This window comes from Oxyura jamaicensis, chromosome 13, assembly GCF_011077185.1.
Source record: "Oxyura jamaicensis isolate SHBP4307 breed ruddy duck chromosome 13, BPBGC_Ojam_1.0, whole genome shotgun sequence".
NCBI classification, from domain to species: domain Eukaryota; kingdom Metazoa; phylum Chordata; class Aves; order Anseriformes; family Anatidae; genus Oxyura; species Oxyura jamaicensis.
In genome coordinates this window covers 14,562,828-14,588,661 of record NC_048905.1, presented here as the reverse complement: position 1 = coordinate 14,588,661, position 25,834 = coordinate 14,562,828, and the positions used below count along the sequence as shown (strand labels likewise).

At 42.9% G+C, this 25,834-nt stretch overlaps 1 protein-coding gene across 3 annotated transcripts in view; it reads right to left on the bottom strand.

The window, feature by feature from the left end:
• Positions 1-5,865: 5,865 nt before the first annotated feature.
• RASGEF1C (RasGEF domain family member 1C) overlaps positions 5,866-25,834 on the bottom strand; it is a 69,969-nt gene continuing 50,000 nt past the window's right edge. For all 3 annotated transcript variants that reach the window (XM_035338429.1, XM_035338428.1, XM_035338426.1), the window contains exons 5-14: positions 23,929-24,141; positions 22,811-22,885; positions 19,690-19,785; positions 18,506-18,608; positions 18,323-18,402; positions 17,794-17,889; positions 12,933-13,028; positions 11,461-11,584; positions 9,471-9,543; positions 5,866-9,078 (exon numbers count right to left, since the gene is read on the bottom strand). In XM_035338429.1, the coding sequence (XP_035194320.1) occupies positions 9,054-9,078; positions 9,471-9,543; positions 11,461-11,584; positions 12,933-13,028; positions 17,794-17,889; positions 18,323-18,402; positions 18,506-18,608; positions 19,690-19,785; positions 22,811-22,885; positions 23,929-24,141 (981 nt within the window). In that variant the 3' untranslated portion in view covers positions 5,866-9,053. The remainder of the gene's footprint in view (positions 9,079-9,470; positions 9,544-11,460; positions 11,585-12,932; positions 13,029-17,793; positions 17,890-18,322; positions 18,403-18,505; positions 18,609-19,689; positions 19,786-22,810; positions 22,886-23,928; positions 24,142-25,834) is intronic.

Genomic DNA, 25,834 nt, shown 5'->3' with positions numbered 1-25,834 from the left:
GTCAATTTTCCTCCCTGTTCGGGAGGTGGCAGTGCAGACCCAGCAGCAGAGAGCCGTCAGGCTGCTGGAATGCAGGTGGCATCGCTGGGAAGGAGGAATCAGGAGACGCTCGCTGGCCACGAGCAGGTTGTGTGGTGCAAACAAAGCAACAGCTGCTCTAGAAAAATCAAATTAGAGGAATTTCATCTTTATAGCAATGGGAAAGAAACTTTTGAGTGCATTTATAGCTACTTCTGTTGCCAACTCATATGGTATTTACTTTGGTTTATAAGAAGTATTTCCTTTTTTTAATTAGCCTCCACTATGCCAAATGTATGCACAACTTGAGCGAGTAACACACAATACAAGCATGCTTTCATTCACTCTGTACAACAGAATACATTACATTTCAGTGTTATTACCCTGGCGGGAGACATTTGTGCGTGTATGAAAAGCTACATTCAAAACGTTTGCTTCCAAAATGCAATATTGTGTTGGTTGCCCTTTCAAGTACTTTACAGCGGTGGGTAATCCATCCTCACAGCAGCCATTTGCGAGATGCAAGGCTCATCTACTTCTCTCAGTGTTTGGATACAGAATTTAAAATGGGCTGACTGCCTTGCCTAAAGAGGCACAATGGCAGAGCCAAAAATTCCTGGCTTTGACTACTTCCAGTAGTGTGCTTGCTTTCTGTTAATTAAAGATGCATTGGTTTTGTTATTCCTCCCTCTGGTTAGTGTCAGAGGCTGGCTGATTAGTAGTTGTGCTTTGCCTTTAGTTGTTCATGGATTTCTGCAGTTCCTGGGTTTGTTTTTTATAGTGATGGAGAGAATATCGTAGATCTCCTCAACTGGTAGCAGCTGTAGGAGCTCAGGGACAGAATCATGACATTACGGCCTGTTTAGGAGAGTCTGAACAATGGGGATGGAAAAAACAATCAGGAGCCTTTCTAAGATATGTTGGAAAAAAGTGCAATTTGTTTCACAAATCATTGTAACTAACGATCAAGCAAGGATGTGTCCCAGATTGTTGTGGTGTGTGTAAATTCAAGAGATAATAGGAACTGGAAAACACAAATAGGAAATGGAAAAATGCAAATATTCAGCCACAGCAAATTAAGGTCTGGGCTCAGGGACACATTTTCCTTATTAATGAGTTACTGGAAATTTTCTTGGGAAAGCAGTGGCCCAGAAACTTTGTGTGAGCACGTGCACTTGTGTTCATTCCCAAGTGCATTGTGAGAAGTCGTGGCCGAGCGATGGGATTGTTCCCTTCGAGCTGTGGTAGGTGGCAGGCTGGAACTGCCTGCACAGCCAGCAGCGTGTTCATGGCCCAGATAAACACGCTAAGGGCAAGCCAAATGCTGTGCCTTAAATGCCTGGCAGGTTGCCACTCAGGGAAGGTGTTTGCTCTCTGGTGTTTAGGCTGGTTTTAACTTTTGAAGGCGCGGTGTGCCTGCCCAGCTGGGGTCCCCTTGGGCTGAGCTGACCCGATCCATTCCCTTTTGTTGCGAGGCTCACGGACAGCTGCAACTTCAGCTTCTCACCCTCTGCTTGTGGCAGAGCCGAGTCTTCTGGGGCCCAGCTTTTTCCTCTCATTACGATACTTGGAGCCTGTGACTCCATTTGGGGAAAATATAATGAGAAATAAGAGCGATTGTCTCTTTTCCTTGTAGTGTACAGTGCAGTGCAATCTTCTGAATGTATGAGGATGGAGAGAGAAGCAGTAGAGTGGGAATGAGGAGAAGCAGAAACTACAGGTACTTTAATTTCTACACGCCTATTCATGAACTGCTGAGTTGAGTCAAGGGTATCTTTGTATTTTTGGTTTTTCAAAGCAACCAGAGTTTCTTTCCAGCCTATACTGTAATTTGGAGTTGTTGAAATCTCTACTAGAAATAAAGCTGAAAAACAAAATACACACAGCTCAGCCATTTTTGTTTTTATTATTCTAATTTGACACTCACATTACAAAATTTAGAAACCATAGACAGTTCAGGCAAACTGTTAAAACACAGTATAAATTAGGGGGGTTTAATATATAAATTCTATACATAGGTAAGTTAGCTTGAACATGACTGACAAAAGGATTTCATAACAATCTTACCACAACGGTATAAAAAGGCATGGAAGTAGGATGGGCACTATAATCATGACTGCGGGTTAAGACATTTTCCACAACAGCTATAAAGCGTAACAATGACCATGCTATTCTGGCAGTGCTTATGTGGGGTACAGTATGCATATTACCATTAACATTTTGCAAGATCTATGTACAGTCACGAAATTATAACAGCCACTTTCAAGTAACTTTACGGTTTTCTGCCTGCGCAATTAATAGAGTGGTGATATTTGTTTTGAGGACTTCTAACAAATCTATGTGGGTTTAGTATTATGGAGGGTGCGGGGGTTTCGATTTGACCCGAAAATGCTGATCATAACATGAAATAGCTTAATTTAAAGGAAAAGGTACAGGAAAAGCAGAGCCCCTCATTACTATTGCTCCCACAATCATTATTTACCAGTCTTTTAATCCATATTTATTTTATTTCCTACCTTATTCTCGATTAAAAATAAAATATTTCTTTCCCATTTTTCTAAGCACAATTGTAAAACGAAGTTATAAGAGATGAAATGTAAGACTAGAATTTGGATGTCAATATGGGGTAATTTTGGAAAGCAGGTGACTGCAGACATCATTCTATCTTTGAATTTCTCATTCTGAATACAAGGACAATTCTGCTTACTCATTTTTACCCTGTGCGTTTAGGTCTGTGAATAAATGTTTTGGAAGAATATGTTCCTGGGGTTTAAGACAACTGGTTCCGTCACAGTTCACAGAACTTGGTAAAAGTGAAAAAAAAAACACCCTAAAATCTGATTTTTCACCTTTATATACCAATGCATACTTGCTAAGAGTCAACCGTTCTGGAACCCAGAGGCTAATTTATTTTCCATCTGTATGGCATGCCAGCAGTTTTATTTCTTTTTACAGACCGACTCCTAAGGAAAGTACTTACACGTTTGTAAGAATCGTATCTTGAAACAAATTTAATAGCTGTGCGCTTGTATCGCTCACAAAGAGTTAGGAGGATTCTACTGGAAAAATTTCCTTCTAGTTCAAGGCGAGGACATGCTGTAAGTGATAACCCAGCCTGGGCTCTTTTGGAAGTACAGATCGTGTCAACTGTCTAGACTCTAACCCCTGTTTTCTCAATTCTTTCTCAGCTCTTCCAACTCCCTTTTTGACTCATGGGCCAAACACCAGGAAGATATCAGAAGCTTAGTTATCCCAAAAAGACTGGAATTTTAGAAGTCTAATTAAATGATGAAAGCAGTGACGTAGTACTGACCAGTGACAGTTCGCCGAGGAAGCTGCATTTTCTCTGAAAGGGAGCTGGAATTTTCTGGTCAGAAGTCCATTAATCAGGTTGTGCACATATTAGAAGGAAATTTACTGTACAGAGATTTAACTTACAGGACTTGTGAGCTCTGAACTCTAAGTCAGATGGATTCAAGAAGGCCTGGGAACGTTGCTGCACTGCAGGATGAGTCTGGGCTAGCACTTCTAGTGCCAGGGAAGAAGGGAGAAGGACTCCCAACGTGACAGCTCTGGCACATGACTGCAGAGCCCACGTATGGCAGAGAACTAGAAAGATATTCCTACGGCATTTTGCAGAAGCTGTTGATAGAGCAAAATACCACTCCTGTGGAAGGAAAGGTATCAGAGGGAGAGATAGGATTGTAAGCCGCCCCGAATTTACAGCGTTACAGTCTGAGTCTGGCCACAGTGCAAGGTAGGGGATCTGGACAAGAGTAACTCATATTTACTTTATTCTGTAACTCAGGTTATCGCCTGAGTTTCAGTGTCTTGCACCTGTGCAGAACGCAGGAAATGCCACCCATACAAGCTATTAACTTCTAATATACATCTTGCATAGTATAAAAATGCAGAATGCGATGTCTTCTATGCGCATTAACTTAATGTATTTGATAATTTTTGCATATCTGAAAATATGCAAAAAGAACTGTAAAATAAATAAATACAAAACAGATTAGCTTCCAGATCTGTTCCACTAAAAAGGGTAACCAGCTTGCTGCCTCCCTGATCAGCTCAGGAACGTGGATCTCTGTAGAGCAGCTACCAATGGCTGCAGGGAAAGGGACCCACTGCAAGGCAGCGTGCTTTCTTTCCAACGTACCCAATGTGAAAACACAAATATTGGTACAGCTTGCTGCACGCATCACTTTTTCACTGGATTCTCTCCTGCTTTGGACTGCCCAGCTGCCATTGATATTAAGAGGAATAGCACATGCACAGGTGTCTTTTTCCACTCCACTGCCATGCTGTGAAATATAAAAGTTAACAACCATTAAGGCATTGCTCATAATTCTTATGTACTTATTTTACCATGCTGCTTAGATCTTAAAATTTCTGTCAACTAAGTAACAAATTCTCCACTGTTTCAAGTCCTCCAGAGGAATCTCTTTTAGTTTAAAGAATTCTCTTGTAGTTATTCTGTTGGATGGAGAAGGAAGTATGTAAAAAATGCCTTTGGCCCACAGCTGAGCCTCTGAGTAGTGACAAAGGAGCTTTTCCATGTTTCCTTGTCACTTCCCAATCCTATTCTGCAGTTACAACAATGGAAATAATGTTTACAATCAAAGGGGTTTTAATTTCCAAAGAAAGACGCTCCTGAGACAGTAAGGCTGATTTCTACCACTTCAAAAGAAAAAAAGATTTCTTAAAAGCCAGAAGGCCAAATTTTGCTCTCTGATCTGAGATAATTCACTGGATCAAATTCAGTCCTTGAATTTGCTGTTGAAACTACAACGTCAAAGAAAACTTTTGCCAAGGCTGGATTTTCACCCTATTAAGTGCACCTGCCCATCTGAGACTTGCAGTTGGCTCAAATGAAAGGCCAAGGACTATACCAGCTGCCAATTTAATCCCTATACGTAACTTTAAACAGTATAGTTGCCAACTGCTCTAAAGCCCATCAAAATCAATGGGAGTTTTTCCCTGACACATCCCCGTGCGTGGGTTTGGTCTCCCTCTACAGAACAGTCCTTGTTAGGCCAGATGCTATTAACTGCATCACATTTTTAGACCGATATGCGTAACTGTCTTTTCTACTAATACATTTTCTTTTTGATAACTCCAACTACCTACTCATTAACCTGAACTCCATTCTAAACTGGATTTGCAGTGCTCATGTGCTTTAAAAAAAGGTGCATAAGCTATTGCACTACAGCATGACAAAGTAACAAAGGTATCAGGAAGGGACTGGCTTGATTTTAAGTGGGTGATTATCTTACCGCTACTGACCACATCACAAAGAACTTTCAAGCTGAGGAAAATAACTCTACGCTTGAACTGCTTCTTATTTGAAATGCCACTTTGTTCAAGTGCCATCTCAGCAGTGCCCGAGATCACGGTTTGCTTCCAGCCACCTGCCTGACAGAGAGGGACAGCAACATGCGAAGCACAGCGCGCCGGCTGCACGGGGCTCTTGTGTGGGAGACTCTCCTCAAGAGCTCTCTGCCCTCCGAATTCAGTCACGGCCAGCAGATCTACGCTTAATCATCCACCTACCTTTAATGAGCTAGTGTGATTGATTCTGAAGTGAAATTGAGGGCAAAACAGTTGTCAGGAAGGCAAATCCACTGAAAATAGTGGAATTAGAAAGCCATGGCATTACTAACAGTAACCTGTCTTGATGTCAGTCTAATGACCACATGCCTTACAGTGGCCTAGTGTTTGGCATTAAGTGATAGCACTCTTTTAACTCATGGTAAGAGCTCTCTACATGTTTCTAGCCAGAAAACGTGAGTATCAGAGGTGTTTTTTCTCGTTTTGTAGTTCACATAATGCTAATAATTTAATAATAATGACATTCCCCAAATTGTCATCCCTCCCTTTTTTTTTTCAGTTGTATTCAGGCTTTGTAATGCCTGTTGGTGAAGCAAAGCTCTGACCACACCACCCTGCTGTCCGGAGCTGTACCCCCTAGTCAGGCCAAGTATAAGGCACGAATGCAACTGAAGCGGTAACTTAACTCTTGAAATGGTTTCTATTTAAATCAATAGGATTTTGGCCACAGAGCTATGTGAAGGCAAGCCACAATTCCTAAAGTCTATTTTGAAAGTATTGTCTTCTCATTTGAAGTTGTGCACTCTCATCTCTGAGTTACTTGCAAGGTGCAGTCAGCATTTCTGGAGACCACATGCTATGGATCAATACACCATGCACCTCTAGAAAGCAGTAACTGCTTCAGTATTCACCAAGAGATGAGGATGTTTAGCACCTCTAAATAAATGAAGTGTGTGACTACATAAAGGCTTAAAGATGATCTGGTGCATCTGAAAGCCCCCCTAAGCCCTTAATACCTCCCTAAATCTGACTTCTGTGCTTCCATTTTAAGCACTGAGGTTTGAAAGTTTTGGACTATGAATGTTGTTTAGTTTGCAACAGTGATAACCTTTATGAGACCAAATTTTAACTCTTTCTTATGAAATTGCCTGAATGCAGGAAGGTACCCCAAAATGTAAAATATCATCAAGAGGAATCTCATTTTGATTAATCTCCTGGGTGTTAATACCTCAGCTGTACCGGCCTCAATTGGATCATTAGAAAAGGAGTGAGCATTTGCACTTTAAGAAACAGCTTTTAAGGAAGGGCCCATCCACATACAGTGCGTTTCAGATAACTAAAAAAAAAACAATTCCATCATGAAGTCACACTGTGCCTACTAAAAAGATTCAGACATCACACAAAAAAAACCCAACCACAAAACAACAACAACAAAAAAAGCCCTTTTAGCAAACACGTATGAGCATTAGCATTGTTGCAGGTACATTTATGGTTATTGCTCTGGATTTGTTTGGAATTAAACAGGATTTTAGTGGCATCATTCTGGAAATGGTTCTGCTCAAAGGAATGGCTGGGTGTGTACGTTTCTCTGTATAGCTCTCAGCTCACGTACAAAAATTAACAAACAGCATATCAACAGTGTCACCAGAACCATTGCTCCCTGGCTGGAATGATGTTGTACTAATCTTCCACTTAGTTCTTCCATACACAGCTTGAGTATTGACATGACATTTTCCCCTGACATGTTGCCCCTGCTTGAACTCATGTGCTGATAGATATGTGAAAAGAATTGGATTTCTGCCTCAAGCCCCTCCGCACACAAATTTAGACAAAACTGCCCTGCACACTTTGACTGCTCATCTCACAGAACGGCAAGAGTGCATTTCAGGCTGCCATGGTCCAGACGGCACAGGTTTCCACAGATCAAAACCCAACACAAGAATGGCACTGTAAACACTACCAAGCTTTAGTATGTCATGTAGAACATGTTTCGGGCTCTGTACCCCAGATCAGCTTAATTTTCTGGGTTGCCCTCAAACAATAGCTCACCAATGCCCCTCACATTTCAACAACTCACTCATGCATGGGTAACTTTTACCTGGCAGTGAGCAGGAACAATTCCAGCTTTCTGGCTAAATGCATAGCCAGGTTTTACAATTAGCCTCGTTTTTCCAAACCCTACAGCCATTTTGGAATTGCTCTGAATTGAAATAAAACAGTGAATGAATTCAAAGCAAATGTTATGTTCCACCTTTCTAGATGGAGAAAGACTAGAACATTTGAAAGGCCAGCATCAAGTCAGTACTAAAACTAAGTTCAGTATCACATGGCATTTAGGTTTCATCAAAGCTTTTTGAGGTCTGTTTTGGGGCAGGTGGAACATTCCTTTCACATATAAACAAGCCATCTGCTGTTAGGGCTTAGTTTTGAATCTAATATCCATCCAGTTCATTATCATTTATTATAGGTTGCAGTAGCACCATGGTCATTGTACAAGTTAGAAGAGAAGCCACAGTCTCTGTATGATCTGTAAGGAAGTGGTGGGTATGGTTTAGACCCTAAAAACCAAATAAGATAAAAATCTGTTAATGAACAACAAATTTTGTACTTTAGTTCATTCACTCTAGTCTGAAAACCTTTGTCTTTTTAAAGCACACCATATAGTTCCCACTTCAGAGCAATTACTTCCCCCTTCCCATCCTCTTAGCATCATGTTGCAAAGCAAACAGTGCTGGATTCATTGGAACCTGATAGATTTTTTTTTTTTTTTTTGCTAATGCAGTATCTTTTTTTCTGTGTGATAAAGTCCTCTAAAGGATGCATCTCACCATGAACAAAATTAGGGAGAACACTACATACATTAAATAGAGGTAAGTTGAGTCCAGGGTAATTTGCTTCTTCAGTTCAGCTTGGGGGGGAGGTGGTATTTAAGGAATACCGTCTACACTGTATGCCCTCCGCAGATCTGCCGAGATTCACAGTAAGAAAAACAACAACAGTGGTGGGAAGAGTAACTAAGCAATAGCCATACTTCAGATTGTTCTCTGTAAAAATTCATAGGATGTGTCCAACTCTCCCATGCTGATGCGATCTGTATATGACATACATGTGTACGTATGAGCGAGTGATGTCATTTTCATCCACTGGAAGCTTATACCTGTCGCAGTCGGTGCTTTGTTCAACAAGGCTGGGGGACTGCTAATGTAAGATTAAGTTCTTCTTTCTTCATTCAGCAATTAACCAGATTGCTGCTGTGTCAGTTTAATTTTATAATCCTCAAAGGGTTTAAAGAGCTGCTTTCTGAAGCACCTGCTTCTGAAATAGGCATGTCTATTTTTATTTTTACATTTCCATTCTCTTTTGCAGTACCATGGTTCTCCATGCTCCTGATTTTCTTCTATTTTCCTTCAGAGGCAAAGGTTACAGTGATCCTGACGCAGTTTGGGCACAGCCACAAATAGTCTGTCCTTCCTTTATCTCTCTCATAGTTAGAAAAGCGTCCACGTGCACAGTTCTGTTGATTTCGCTGGATGAATCCAGTTCATCCAGCATGTTAGGCAGTCAAAAAAAAAAAACAAAAACAAAAAACAAAACTCAAAGAAAGTAAATTGTCTACATCCCAAACAGGCATCTTTGGAATCAGTAGTGCAAAATGTTTGCGGATTTCTTTTCTTTGACCTACTGCAATAATCTCTTAATCTTCAAGTCTTTCCTAAAATAGTGGATCTGAAAATTTAAAACATAGGAACAATGAAAAAGTAGTAAATATAAATGTGTTTTTTTTTTTGATTGTTTTACATCACTCTCTTCAGATTCTCATTTACACCAAACCATTTACCATCACTTATAAAACTCTTACAAATAAGAGATGTAAAAAGTAGGAAGATTACAGGTACAGCAGTGTATAAACGCACAAGTGGAAGATATCCTTTAAGTGGTGGATAATTTGAGATTAAGATTAGTTTTTATCAGCACGGACCCAGCTCTGTAAGTTAGTCATAAATGGAAAAAACCTCCAACAGAGGTCACACTTTAAATGCCAGCACTTTACAGGCTTTGACCACCAATGCAGCGTTGTGGAGGTACTTCAGAACTGAGCTGATACAATGAGTGGTTACCTTAAGGATTTCCATCTGTCTTTTTCAGTCTGGTTTTCTGGACTTTCACTTTCATAGGAAGCCAGATACAAACCTGAAAAAGGTAAAAATGTGTTATTTCAACTGCAACAATAACTCCCTCTCTTCATGGCCTATCATGTATCTGGAAATCAATATGACACTGGTGTTTAGCTCCCATTTTTACCTTTGGAAATCTGTTAAGTTAATTTTGATGGAACCGCAAAGGAGCCCAGAGTTAAAATATGTTGGCATGATGTTCTTATAACAACACTAACCAGTTAAATGGTCCCCAGTTTTGAATAAAAAGATCTGGGCCTATTTATTTCATCACAGTGCTGCTACCAAAGTGTTATATGAACATTTAAAAGGAGAACTGAAGTGAAGCAAGCACACTTTTAAAATTCCCATTACTTAACACAACTTAAACTTCCTTGATCTTTTTAAAGCTTAAGAGAACACGGTATCTTAAATGGATACAAAACAGCCTCAAGATAAGAACGAGTTACAGAAACCAGAGAAGCAACACAGTAGAAGAAAATAAGCAGGTCTTTTTTTGGTGGTGCATCGATGTCTCACTGTCGTCGCAATTTTTTAAAAAGAGTAGGCTATGATGTGTATTCACATGCACGTCCTCATTTTGCTCTTTAGTGATGCTTCACTCTTTAATGCTGGAACCGTCTGTGTTCAAACCTGTGCTATAATTCAAGCACATTTTAATACTCAAGGGTTGGCCCAACATTCCTCCACGCTGTGACAAGCACAGTCCAGCTGTACTTCACGTACCAGGGTTGCATCTATCTGATATGTTCTCCCATCTTTTACCCAGGGTGAATCTTTCCACCCAGCACTTCCTCCTGGCTAACGGGAGGCCTGCTGTGGCTTCTGCAATGGGCATCTCCTGAAGTGTATGAATATGGCAGAGGACGTGGGAGAGAAAATCTGCAAGCAATTAGTGGCTTGAGGTCACTTTTTTTCAGTGTACCAGCCCCAAAACTGTACTTTTAAACACCACTTCTGAGATACCCTTGACTTTCACTTCATGACCCTTCAGAGCCCAAATACAGAGCAAATGTGCTCTCTCCTTTCAATACATACTCCTTTTACTGCATTAATTATTCCATTTTGGCAGTCATTTCTCTTAGTATTTAGGCAGGATTTTTGAGGGACTATTTTGTGTTCTGAAGTAATCTATGAAATAAAAGCTGTCTGGTCTGATTAACCTGGATCAGTACAGAGAACTGCCTACAGAAACAAGAAAAAAAATAAACCCAATGCCAGTATAGCTTATGGGAACATAGCTAGAGAGGATTTCTGTGCGTGACAATGTACAAGAAGCAACTGACATGACCCAATATGAAATGGCAAAGGCCATTGTGCTGGACACCAAATTGAAAGAAGAAAAGAAAGGACAGATATGACTAAAAAGACAACCAAAGACATAATTTCAGACCAGCCTGTTCATAGCTACAGCTTAAATTAATTACTAGAAAGGATTTTTCTTAAAAAATCTTTTTTGTAGATAATATATTTATTTGCTGTAGTGAAGGAGGTCAGCGGGACTACCACAGCCCCAAGCTGTGTTCACTGAAGAAATGACAGCATTGGTTTGCAGAAGAGATTAGTCCTGGCTCCATCAATCACGGAATGAGTTTGGCTAAGGGACAGCTGACATTCACAGCAGTCCATGACATGGTTTTGTGGCCATTTTCTTGATTACAAAAATAGGGCCACCATGGCAACTTCCTAGACAGCAGCTCATAAAGAAGCTACGGACTAGAGAAAAGTAATTAGGCAGCAGCTTTACAAGGTAGATGGTTTCATCTGCAAAAGCATGTTGATAGTTTGGGGATAATACACAAGCTATGTGACAGGAAAGCTAGGAAAGACCTGCGACTGGTCAGTAGGAGAGATCTCCAGAGCACGACTCAGGTTGTTAATTAGTAGTGATGAGGAGATGTATTTTCAGTGATTATAGATTGTACTGTCTTACCATCTTCAGTAAAAATGGGAGCAGTATGCAGGTAGTGGATTATGTTAGCATCTTGTTCAAAGGGACATTCCACTTGCTTCCATGTTATAAATTCTCCTACTTGCTTAGCCAGCTCCAGAAATTTCTGTAAAGATAAGACCATTCCATTCAGGTACAGTACCATTACCTCACTAAGTAACCACATTCAAGCAGAAGACCGGGATAAAGGATCCCTTGTGCAAACCACAAGGATATTAGCAGAAAGGAGCCTTGCATCTTTTAGTTGGGTGCATTTTCACCTTTTGTTTACAGGGGAAAGAGGGAGGAAAGGGTGTGCTACATATCTTATGTAAGTGAAAATGTATCCAGGAACAAAGCTAGGGTTATACATACTTAAGAACAGAGGGCATAAACTTTGATGGAATAGGAGGGAACAGAATTATACACATTACATGAAGTGGAATGACTCCAGTCCCTCACAGCTCTTTAGGCCTTCCAACAGTAAACGTACATGGCAAAAATATTCTGATGTAATTTAAGGGGATGCCAGGCTTTATCTTATGCATTACTCACTATCTCACAATGGCAATGGCTGAAAGAGAAATTTAATGCAACTGATCAAAGAGATGCCGAATAAATGATTTACAAAGAATCCGAGGGCTAGAGAACCATTTTCTCATTGACACGGGTCAGTTCTTTCTAAAGCATTTCATCTCTGCCCCCTACCACCCCCTCCCCCCATCAGATTACATGAACATAGCAATTGCAAGGCAGAGCACAATGTAAAAACCCAAGTGTCTGCACACAGCCACTAGCAACAAGTTGCACCACCATAAAACCACCCTCTCTGGCACAGAACAGGGTATGTTAGTGCCTAGTGCTGGGGCTGCAGGGAAATATCCTACTTCTGTTGATAGAAATTCTTCTGGGTAAGACTTACAGGCAGGAGATAACACGTTCTACTCCTTACATCAATAGCATGCCCTTTACCTCATGATCACAGTGACTCGGTACTCTATATGTAATTCTGCTTCTATTCTAATCTTTCTGTAATGACCACTACTAGTTTGTCTTACTCTGCCAAGTCTCTTTATTAAAAGTGAGAAAGGGCTAAGAAGGCACATAAAATTTAGTAAGAAGCGTTTTATACTAATTTGTCAAAACACGTGTAAGGAAAATACAGCTTTTCTTGTTCTCTGAAAGAGTCTTCTTCCCCTCCAAGTCATATGTATAATCATGTACACTGCTGACCCTGCATTTCTAGCAGCCAACCCACATGAAGTAAGTCAGAATAATCCGTTTGTACTGTTTCTATAAAATATATACATTATTGCTTTTAGAAAACATTCTGAGGTTGGTTTAACCTTCAAGCAGTCATTTGAGATTGTCCCTTTTGGCACACTCAGTCTTTGTTGGTCTGCACTGAAATTGCAGGCAAACAGTTACATAGTGCTGTCAGAATGGGATAGATAAAAATAGGTTTCAGATCTTACTTCAAAGTTGACATGTCCATTTGGAAGGCGATTAGCACATCCTTCATTCAAAAAATAAATGTCTTTGATCAATAGGCTGAAGAAGGGGATCACGATCTGTGAAAAGAAATGGCATAACTATTAGCTTTCCACTTCAGTATTTTCCCTGCATGAAACAAGAACTCAGCCAGGAGAGAGGAGAAAAAAAAAAGAAGTATCAACTTTTCAATGTTTTGTGCACTTAAAAAGCAGCGGAGTGACAGGCAAGCAAAAGGGCAGGAGGGTATAGAGACACCTTCAGTCATCAGGAGGATGAATGCTGAAATGAGTGTGAACTGAAAACAATGTGCACCGAGCAGACTACCATGACTAAGAAAATACTAATAACCCAGTTTCTTAGCTCTTGGTATATCACAGCATCATTGTCTGATGACAAGATCAGACAGCTAAGAGCAAAATAAAACTGCCTAACTTGGGTCTCTGTTGGGTCTATAAGCAAAGAAGGTGAGTACGCAAATCAAGCAACTTAGAGACAGCTGGGAACCAAAGACCACTATTGTCTCTGAACAAGGAAAGACAGAATAAAACCTGGGGACTGCCCCGACAGTTAATTAGGAGCAGTTTCATTTTCAACAGCTCCATGCATGGCTACCTCTCGAGGTACATAATTTCCTTCCTGGTGCCTGATTAGTACAACCTGCTTCCCCAAATTAACCTGCAGACAGTAGGACTGAAAATACATAGTTGACAAGAAACTACCAACAGAAGCCAGAGATCTTTGTAGCATTCAATATGAGCCCTGGCCATCATCCAGGGTGAAGTGACACATCGCAATGATCCAAGCCTTTTCTCTGACCCATCAGAGCCAGATCCTGATTTGCTACAGAAGTCTACTTCAAGGTAAAACTCTTAATATTAATGGAATTACAGCAGGGATAAATTTGATGCCAGGTGATCTGCAGTGCTCCTGAAGCTCATCCCCAGCACTTAGCAGACAGCCAGAGTGCAGCAAACTCCCTCCAGCCCTCTCGTGACACAACTCAAAGGGAGAAGGAGAACAAAAAGGACCAGTAGGGGACAAAGCTGACACTCAAAGCTCTTGGACTTGATATTCAAATCTGAGTGTACCCAGCAGTGGCACTGTGACAGAAAAAGGTCATTTTGGGCTTCAGAGTTTGAGCTATAAAGTCAGCAGCCTTTGTGAGCATTTTCCTGGGGCAGCCACACCTGTCCTTGAAGCCAGTAAGTACCAACTTAACTACCATGAACTTACAGGAGAGCACATAACATGGTAGTGTCCAGGTGTTTCCACTGGCCTGTTTGTGCATTAACTGAAGCATAGCTTGTTACACGTGCACCAAAGCTGAAGTGCATTCATGGCACACAAGACTAGCCAAGGGAGCTGGTGACAACCAAGCAGTCATTTATGTAAGTTTTATCTTGTACTGTTATTCCATCTCATCAGCTGAAACAGCTTATGAAATAGACCCAGGGTGGGATGGCAGCTGTTATTTTCCAGTGTACAGCCTTCACAATGCAACTGTGAGTGCGAGCAAGTACAAAAAACACATACTGAGGCAAGGACTCTACAAACCACTACCTTCTCTTGCTGTAAAAGTGGAAGCCGATTTCTGTTTTAGCTAAAATACCACGTGCAGTGAACTGCTAAAGATACGCATCTCTGCTGGCCTTTTTATGGGACAGCCACGGACAAACTCTAATGTCAGTGCAACAGCCATGAAAAAGGCTGAATGACATTCCAGGAGCTCCTGGCATTATCCTGATACACCACCGTGATAATAACACAGGAATGGAAACAAAGCATGGCGTCAGGCTTTTGGGTCTAAACCCCAAAACATGCTGAGCCCCCCTGTCAGGGTCAGGAGGGTGATTTCTAGGCAAACTGAGCTAAGTGTCATTTTTCTATCATCCCAATTAGACAAACCAGCCTCAGGTAAGGAACACAATTCAGCCTATGGTTTGTTTTCTACCAAAAATTAGGATACTCGGTATCCAGTGCAGCACTGGTCTTATAAAGTCAAAAGACACACAGAGAGCTGGAGCCAGACACTATCTCCAGCTAGAAATTACTGCCAGCTTCTGCCTACATACTTGTTTTCAGACAGATACAAGCTTGTTCTGCCTGCTCCACGCTGCCTGGGAGCTAGGTCACCATCATTAGTGGTACTGAACATAAACTAAAAGCCTTGCTGAGAAGGAAGGTATATTAACGTGGGCTCAGTGCCATGATAATAGAGTTACAAAGCCACCAGTCAGCTCAGAGCGTGGGCAGTTTGTTCTCATCTGCATCCAAAAAGCAGCAAAGACATTCCCTAGGATACCAGTTCTCCACTCCTCTCCAGAGGATTTCTATCTTTTGGTCACCATTTATTTCCCCAGTAAAAATATGTCACCCTGCATGCTTTGCCTTCCAAGTTTCTGTAGTAAAAACAACAGAAGTGGATAGAGTTACACTTTAAAGTTGGCTTCCGTCCAGGCGCTTTGCTAGCATAAAATCTGGGTTAGTGCCAGAAACTCCTATTTCACTCCCTTTTGATTTTCCCCAGAGCATCTAACCCACCCCCATGCCGAAGGACAGTTGTCTCCTGCAGGAAGAAGGAAGCTAATGAGATCAGACGTGTTCTTCCTCTGCAGCATTGAATGGCAGCAACACGCGGCACGGCACTGTACACACTCCCAGCATTTCAAAGCCGATCAGAGAACCAGCATTAGCACTGAGCAGGGTGTCCCAGTGCCTTATTTTGGAGATGGAACAGGTCAGCTGACTGCACAGATACAACCAGGCTTAGTTCCTGACAAGCTGCCTGAATCACCACCCCTCCTTCGTTAGCGGTTCTCTCACCCTGCACTCTGGCAGGTTTCCTTCTGCCACTGTATCGCATCTCTTGGCTTTGAGGGCAGCCTTGCCGTGCCTTTTTACAAACCTGCTTCTGAACAAGTACAGGTAGTTGTACCTAGGCCATATACATACGAAGAAAAGGGCCGGATTAAAACAGTCAGGACCGAGGTCAGGGGATCCCCCATGGGTATACTGAGATCGCCTACAGCCTGCGCTGCAGGCTCATGCCAGCACTCTGAGGATCACCATGGAGTGGATGATGTATTTCTCAAGCAGGTGGACTGAGGCCTGAAGCCTCCATGAGTGTTTCTGTGGTGCCCAACTGCTGAGAAGAGGGGCAGAGGGGACTGGGACCTCAAAGCGTTACAAGCACAGCTCAGTCAGAGGAAAAAATATTTTCTTCAGTGAGAGAGCTTTGCTACAAGCTTACTACAAAACAGAGTAACATTTTCTACTGAAAAAGGGATCATGTTCTTTCAAAGGCATTAAAATGAATAACTAATAATCTGGTTTACAACAGGCAACACAATTCCTTAATTCCTACAGCATGAATGACATGACCTTCTCTATCTGGCACCGTAAAACACCCAGCATGAGCAACTACCAAGTCATATGCTTGATCATTTGAACAGTTACATACACAAGGGAAAGAGAATATAGGCTTTTTCTTCTGTAAAATATCTTCCTTTCAATCTAATAATCTCTCTGTCCTCCATCTTAACTTCCTAGGGGGAGAGATACGGCAGAGACTGCGAACTTCCACAGGAAATTAAATCAAACAATATAGCAGCTGGCTTGAATATATATCATGGTTGCAGAAGAACTAAACTCCAAAGACATCTCAGACTGATGGGTCCTTGCTGTGTTCTGTGAAGTTAAAAGAATTTTTCTGCTGCTCACAAACATTCACAGCTATTGTCTCCTCCTTGTGCAGAGAAGTGCTTTTCAGAACAGCACACTCCCTTTGCAGCTGAGTCAGCCTGCGACCAGCTGCTGATCTCATTTCACCATAAATGCTTCAAGATTCCATTAGCTTCAGCAGATTTACATCAAATTTACAGGGATGTGAGATCAGCATCTAGCCTGGCTCCTCCAGTGAAAGAATATTCAATTCTGCCTTATGCTTCTTCATGCAGTATCTACCTTAGCCACACTTTGTGCAGAGATTACCCATTTATTCCTATGTGCGATTGCAATGTTAAACACAAACACTCTTCCGTAAAAATGAGAGAATTGGATAGAGAAAGAAGAAAATGAACGAGATGCATGCTGAGGCCCAAACCAGCAGGATTATGCACTAACATCTCATCGATCTGATCTTTTGCAGTATCAGTGATGTCTCAGAAAGCTATATTTGTATCTGCCACAAACACTGATGGTGCAGTTTTTGCTCAGCAAGAGGGCATCAACAACCAAATGAAATGAAAACTCACAAATAGAGAATTTCACCCCAAATTTCCTACAATGGATTCAGACCAGACTTTTTTAGCATGCCTTACAGTAAGTTATCTTTCTGTAACATAAATGGAGAAATAGCTTATCACCTCTGAGTGCTGTGCCCTTTGCTCTCTATCTCAAATCATACACTTACAGTAAGGGCTTGTCTGCACAGAGAAGCTGGCTGGCACAGTTGCAACAAAGTGCAGCTCCACCTGGGCCTGCCAAGCTGATGCTCCATACCATAACAGAAGTCATTTTAGTCTGGAATACCCATTCCATCTAGTTCATCAATCTAAACAGTATGAATTTTAGAGAGATACAGATATGCTTGCAACAAGGTCCTTCATTCTGCATGTCCTGTCCTCCCCAGCTCCCTGAGAGCAAGTCCACAAGAGCCCTGTGATCCACTTCAGACTCCTTTCCGCTGCAGACTTACATTTTTAGTTGAACTTAGCCATCCACAAGCCTTGCACTTGTGCCCCATGGAAGAGAGGAGAGCACTTGCATCAAGTGTTTCAGTCACGCTCTCAGCAGCAATGCACCCCAACCATTTGGAGGTGAAGGGGATGTGGTCACACCTACCTTTTCCCTGTTGCTGTGTGCAGTGAGGGATCTGTGAGCAGCCCCCCGCAGTGCGGTTCTGTAGTTATAGAAGTTACCAGTAGGGTCCATCTGGTGCTAGATACACAAAAGACAACACATGGGTTAGAACACAACCTGGGTTCTCTGAAGGCAGCTTTGCCTTTAGTTGTACCAAATCGTAAACAGAGCCTAGCCTACATCTTCAAAAATCCACATGCACACAAAACCCATGAACCACAGATACAATGAGAGCTCTGCAGGCACAGATCATACTGTAAATAAGATTTTTTCTATTAATAACTTTCTGAGCTTTTATTTGAAGACTAAGGACTGCAAATTTTATATATGCCAAATCCTAGTATCCTCCATATAAAAGCCAACCACCCTGCATATACTGTTCAAATAGGTGGTTTAAAAATGTGCCCTCTAATTACTGTTTATTCAAAGCCTAACTACTAAAAAACATTAAAGACTCTAGCTACTGTTTATTGGAATGGGAAAATGCACAAACAACAATTTATTCATTTACCTCAAGAATGAAGAATTTGGCTGTTTTCACTTTTGACCAAGTCTTCTTTAACCTGGAAACTGGACTCATGTTCATTCCAGCTGTGAGGGAGAGAGTAGAAAGGAAAAGCCATGGATGAGAGTCAGACTTCCCCTTTTTATTTGTGACAGCCCATGGTGACATCTGGTTAGGAGCTGTACTTACAAATGATTGCCATCAGTGAATTAAAATTCCCTATGTTAAAGCACTCTCGGGCAACGTCAATGAAGAATTCAATGACTTGTGCTCGCTGTTTCTTTTTTGCAGGCTGCAAATTAAAACAAACAAATATCTGTAATAAGCACACAGAGAACTGGAGGGAATCTCAGGTAATCATCCCACACATAGCAGGGTCCAAGCTACTTAAGCTACCTGCTGCTATCAGCCACTGGCCCTAATTCTATTCCAGCAACCCAGTGGATGCCAGTGACTGGCTGTGTCCAAAATCAAAACTTTCATTGCCATGGCACAGAAGAACTTTACGGCAGTGCCCAGGCTTGCCTCAGTCAGTGTCTTAGAGATGGAGCAGGCAGCCCAAATAGCCCAGTAGAAGTGCCAGCTCGCTGCTGGCCTCCCTGAAGTCAGTGGGCACATCACCACTGACTTGCCTATGGGCAGGATTTCACACGCATATGACACAGCACCTTTGTCCCAGACAGGCTTTGTTTCCCTGCATTAATCTCTTTCCCCTGTTCTCTGCCTTTCAGCATGATGGCCAGGCCTATCAGTACCTTACATTTTAATCCACATTGTAATTGGGCTGGAATCACCCCACCTTTCCAAATATCTTCAGATGACAACGCTGTCAAATCACAAGCTATGTAGGCTGTTTATCCCATTAGTATTCCCCCCCCCTTCAAAGGAGAAAACATTAATTTCATTTTGATGGGGTCAATCTGAACAACTAAAATCACTACCAAGTAAAAAAACCACCAGTCACAGCTACAGCAATGGGCAGCAGGATGAAGCACCATGCGATGGGAATTCACATGCACAACAGAGCTTCAGGATGACAGCTAACAAATACTGCTCCACTAGAATCTTTTCCAGCAGAAATCTCAGAGGATAATTCAAGGCATTTTTTCCTCTCTTTTTCCCTGCAGGGTTCATTATTCCACACTGTGCTCCTACTACATCAATAGAAAGCGTATCCCCTGTGTGCTGCCAGCTCTGTTTTGCAACATGCTTGTCATTTATCAGGTTGTTTCTGTGAATGCAGCACTGCTAAAACTTACTGTCAGACGCTTAGCTAGGTCATAAGAAATAAATCCCCAGGTTTCCTTATTAATGTGCCACCTTAAACTGGTACCTTGAGCAGCAGTAAAGCATGCCGCATATATTCCACTTACCATGCAAATTTCTGTTGCCACAAGATAGCAGAGTCTGTTGAACCATTTCACGTAGGCCTCAAGGTTACTGGTCTTCTTTTGTTCACTGAAACAAGGCTGGGGAGCAAAAAGCACAGGAAGACTTGTAATTGCACTTCAGTTAGCTGCCCAATTGCTAAGACACATCCTACACAAAGCAATCACTTGACCACATGTCTCTCAGGCACCGAGAAGACAGCATTAAGGGCTCACTGGAGAAAGGCAGCGGGTGGGTGGGTGCTGTATGGAAGCACAGGGTCTAGCCCCGTGTGTCACCCCATGCAGTTCAGACCAGTGCCTGGAAAACATCCCCATTTTGTCTGCTCACCAACGCAGCCTGCGCTGACCCTTGCTTGCTATTAACACCCAGCAGGCAGCAACAACACCATGCAGAGAAAGTAAAACAAGCACCATTTTCCACAGCCACCCGGTTTGTGCCTTCGATTCCTGCACTTCCCTCACTTCAGTGAACACCATCACCCACGGCTCTTTTCTAGAGGGGAGAGTCCATAACTCAGGGAAGTGAACAAGTGGTAAGCAAAAGAAAAAACACTGCTAGTTACTTCTTTATGGGAAAAATATTTCTCTTACTCTCTCGAGTTTTCGGGGTAATGGGCTGTGCAGTGCCCCAACTCTGTCTTGCTGGCTGCTCTGGAACAGGCCACATACATGCAAGACACACTTCTTCAGTAAGAGTCACTACAAGAAGCACGTTTTTCACTTCTTATATGGAGTTTTATACAGATTCCCACAGCTGATAGGGGCTGACTGCAGTTACTTTGATATGAACAGATAATTTGACTTCAGCAGAATGACAGGGTAGCTCACCCAGCCTGAAGGTGCTGCTTGGGGTTGTAAGAACTGTAAGCACTCCTTTTCCCTGCCCTAAATTCTGAGACTGTCCATCGAGGACACACGGCTCTCTGGAGTTCACACGATTTACCTGAACATTCGTTAGCATCCACTAGAGGGTATCAGAGAATACTGAATTTTGTTTTACACTGATGATCATTTCCTAGAGCTACCATAAATACACGCCACCAAGAAGAAAATCACAATGCATAAACACAGCTCCACGAATGTCAATGGGACTACACATGTTATGTAAGTTAAACAAGAACCTAAAACCCCATAAGAAATAGGCCTTAATGTGATCTACTTTACATTAAGATTCTTTGAATCAAGGTAAATCAAAGAAAGAAAATATTTACCTGCAATTCTGTATGCAGGCATTTGTGGAAGCAGAAATCACAATACCATATCGGGGGAAAATCTTACCAAGTCTGAAACTCCTAGCCACCTTATGAGTGGTCTATACATGCAATAAATATATACATATATTTTTAAAGTATCTCAGAAGTAAACATTGGCAAGCAGGATGTGAATATCAAACAAAAAGAAAACCCAAAGCAGCCCCAGCCTATCCACAGCAGCTGCTTTTCTTGCACTCTGTGGTATTTCTTGTTCCCTGTTAGAGGGAAAAAAAAATATATGAATCCTAGGTTTTGTTCCGAAGTTGATGTTTCCATCACAACACTGCTGTCCCGTGCCAGGTCACGAGAATGATAGCTAATGCCACAAAACTTGTGTAAAACGCATACATTTGAAGTTGAAACAGACAGCTTTTTAAAGGTTAAGATTTATAAACGGCAACAATATTTAGCACCTCCCTAGCATCTTCCATCTGCAGCTCTCAAAGTGCTTGATAAACATTCATAAATGAAACCTTTTGAAGCCTTCATGCAAGAAGGCAATGCAGTGATGCATCCCTGCTTTGAGCTCTTCTTTTCTCTCTCAATCTGCACTGCGGTGAAGTCACAGGACTGCACTGGGCAGCGCCCCAGTGTTGAGTTTTGCATTTGAAGAACATGCGTTACTGTTGAATTTATTTAGAAAAACTGAATTGGAGGAGTCCATGGAGATGATTTGCTTGGATTTCCCATCCCACTGCTACTTTTGGGCTCTCCACCTCCCATTCTAATTCTTCCTGTCCACCTTGGTTGATATTTCCTTATGTTTCTCTTCACATCTCAGTATTACTCTGTGCTGGCACCACACTAGAAATTCTAGATACAGCTACAGCCATGGTGCACACACCTCCTTGTTACTGAACGTTTCCTTCTGCCTCTTAGCATCCCTTCCCCTCTGTGGCTTGACAAAATTTGACTTCGTTTACTGCTGCCTCCCTCTCATTTTTCCAAACCTCTCAGATTCAGTGCCCTCATATGATCCCTTTCATTCTTCCTCTCCTCTCCTTGAATCTCCATAACTCCAGTGAGAGAAGGACAGAGCCCAAGGCTGCACTTTTTGTGTGTCTGTGCCTCCCTCCCTTCACAAGCAGAAGCTATCTTGGTGCTCTTTGGGAAACATTACAAACAGAAGTCTCCATGTTTCTAATGATCAACTTCTGCCATTGATGTATGACCTCAGTGGGAGCCCGTGCATGGGTCTGGTTCTGAGGAAGAATTTTCCACCCTCTTTCTTTTCTGGCAGCACGTGAAATCTCAGACTCCCACTCTCCAGCCAGAAAGTCTCTTCCCTTGTTGAGGTGCTCACTGAAATGCTGCTTCAAACCCCACTGGAATCAGTGGAAAGACTCTGCCTGGCTTCCAACAACTTTGGAGGAAGCCCTGCTCAGGCACTCTGCTCCCCGCAGTGCGTTGGGTTACAAGCTATTGTGTGCAGAGAGCAGAGGCTGTTGATTCATGACGCACTGACTCATTACTGTGGTGTCTGGGCACACGCTGTGCGCATTACATCATGTCCACGGTCTTTATGCCTTTAACACCAGGAGCAGACACCCCCTAGTTCTGTACAGCTACAAGCCTTCTGCCCTGGCCAAAGCGGGTTAGGAGGAAAAGCCAGAGGTCAGAATTTCAGCACGCAGGCCAGTCTCTGGCTGGGACATATTCTCACAAGGAAGGAATGACAACGACCGGCCAGCAAGAGATCTACCAGCAGGTCCCATCCTTGCCGTCAGAATACAGCTCTGCCAGTTGGCTGACATACGTCCCAAGCCCTGCTGTTATGGATCGGTTCAGTTCACATCAGTTCACTCAAAGCAGTTATTGCAGGAAACATTTTGCACGTGGACAAGTCATACCTTGGTGCCATCCAGAGGGTCTTTATGTACAAATGCCTGCACAAACTCCTCAGGTCCAATGTGACTTAGCCTTTCCTATGGGAGGGGAAAATGAAAGAGACGGGAAGAAATAAGTTTCTGTTTCTCTTAGTAGAACATTCCCATTATCTGTAAGTTCTGAGTGGTGTTGCTGAACTGGTAGACAGCCAACGAGCATGAGACATTAAAATTCATAAGAACAATTAGAGTTATTTCAGCAGAAAGAGGAAAATGAGAATAAACATGTCTCATTACTGAGAAGCCAAAGCAAGAGCCCTCTCCGCCGTGCAGAGGGAAAGGTGCTGGATGCACAAGGCTTCACATGGGAGCCAGCAAGTCCTTGGCTCTGTGCTTGGCACTGCCACGGACCTGCTGTGGTCCAGCATTTCTCAATAGCTTTGTTTCCCAGTTGTCAGAGTGGCAGTAATGCTGTCATCTGGTAACCACAGCAATCATAGCTCAGCTGCACACAGTGCTCCGACCCTACCTCCCTGCCCAGTGCAGCTCAGGTGATGCCCTGGGGTGCTGGCTGGGTGCCACTGGGGGAGGCAGGCGTGGGAGATGCATTTGCTTCTATTCAAGGCATTGCTTACTCTGTAGAGAGTCCCAGGAATTACCCAAACCAAGAGTAATTAAAGCACCCAGATCTCTCTTAGGAAGGGACAGTGATCTCCGCCAGCAACTCAGATACTTTACGTATCTATAAGAATGGATTTGAATTGTTAAAATTTCTTCCAAATTAATAAAATGGCTAATGATCAGCCATTTCAATAGCACCTTCAGGTTTTAGGGCTCAGAGGGAGTACCTTGCAGAAGGGGGAACCCCTCGACCTGCCTGCGACCTAAGACTTGAGTTTAATGAGTAAGCAAGCAGAAAAGGTAAAGCGATGTGCCCCAAGATGCACAGGAACACTCTGATATATATCTTGCTCCCCAAGCATCTCTTAACTTATCAAACCCTGCCTCCTGCTGCAGTGATGATACAGCACGGGATGTGCTGCAGCAGCGCAGACATTTTTTGGTTGTGTCTGGAATACTTAGCAGCTGATGGCTTAAAATAATATCTCTGACTGCAGAAGTTGGAAACCATTCCTACGTACCAGCTCCACATGTGTCAGCTGCTGAGCCAGAGTGTAAGGGTCACTGCAGACGCTCAGGATCTCCCTCTGAATTGATGGCGGTTTACTTTTAAAGGCAACCAGCTTATCAGAGACAGCAGCACTGATCTTGACAATCCCTTCTTGCCCATGGCTGAGGGTTGCAAGCTTCTGATTCAGGGTCTGCAGAAGCTGATTCATCTTTTTCCAGTAGGCCTGGAGAGACAGGGAGAGAAAGGAACGTAAACCACTCGCAGCATTTGACAAAGGTGTGTTTTTATGCTGAATTTTGCCTTCTGCAAAATACTCCTAAGCCAGCAACAGGTTACCAGAATAATCGGTTGGCTTAATTACAGCTCTGTGCTCCGGACCGCAGCAACAGACTGCAGCCTAGAGAAGATGCGAGCAGGGCTGGTGGGCTGGGCTGGCACCAACACTCACATATTGCTGCCAACACCAGTGCTGCTGGGATCAGAGATGTAATGCTGCAACATGAGTTATTCCAGCTTTCTGGAGCACTTGGTACCCATCCTTTATGTCAGTGACGTGTTGGCTGAAAACTCTACCTGTTAATAGTTCCTGGTCAACTCTAACTTACTGGGACTAAGAGATGTTTTTAAAGCTATTCTCTCCAACCTTTTGAGCCGAGAGCAGCAGAAGCACACTGTTACTTGCTACCTGGTTGAAGTGGTCTGAGCACTGCATAGCTTTGAGTATTTAACAACCAAGATGTTAATTGCTACTGAAGGAAGCTCATATTGTATTCCAGGCACAGCCACGTGCTCAGCGGGATGATCATTACCAAGTTGTGCAGGTTGCTCTCAGAGCTGGAGCAGCTCTTTACAGAAAAAGAGTGGAGCTGCTGGCCATGGAGGATGGGCAGAAAGAAATTCAGTTCTTCATGACTGACAGATGCAGACATAAAGCTGAGAGAACTGGTGGATGGGCTCTGAAGATGAGGATTAATTGTAAAAGTCCTTGGGCTAAAGCTTCACATGGAGGACAGCGTATGCTTGTGCTGAGGTGCTCCTCTGCAGGAAGGCCTCATTTGCTTTCCCCACCAGAGAAGTAGCACCAGGCACATGTGCGATGTGTGCTTGCTCACTTTCAGAGAGCACAGTCACTCGGGGCAGTAGTTTTCAGGCTGGCCTGTTATCAGCTCCTCCTCCAGCACAAAGCTGCACAGTGGAGAGATGCTCTGGCTGCTCACGTGTGGAATACCTCCTCTCCCTTCATCCCAGCAGATTTCAGTGATGTCAAGTTGCCAGTAACATCAGTTTGTAAAATGCAGGTGTGAAACCAGAGCTGGCACAGAGCCCTCTTGTGTTACATCTGTACTGTGCAGCAGATGTACACCTTGGCACCCTCCACGCAGTTTTTATTGTCACAACAGGGACTTGGCCCACGTGTGCCTTCCCGTGGAGGCCAACACAAACCTGTGCCATGGCCAGGCTGCACGCAGCCCAAGTGCGTGCTTGGGAAGCACTCCTGAATCCTGTGGTTCAGAAACAGCCTTTGTCTTCTCCAGACTCCTGTAGACTGCAGGCAGTCTTCAGTTTTCAGCACTGACTAGTACCAAAGTACCAAAACTGGAGGCAGTGTTCTTCTCACTTCAACCGCCCACTGGAAGCAGTGTCCCCACAACATGCTAACTTCTGCCCTGTTCCCGTTACAGTCTGAGGCTGGAAGCCCTCCGGACATCCCAAGTGCTTCAACTTCTGCTGCAATGTTCTGTAACGTGTGCACAGTTCTAGCAGGAGGTTTCACATTGCTGAGGTACCTCTTGTTTCATGCAAGGAAGATGTTCCTTTGAGCCAGGCTTGAGCACAGCCAGAGAAGCAGTTTGTAGTCAGGTTATTTTGCAAACCAGAGCTGCTAAGTCCAAAACAGAGCAAGTACCTAGAAGGCA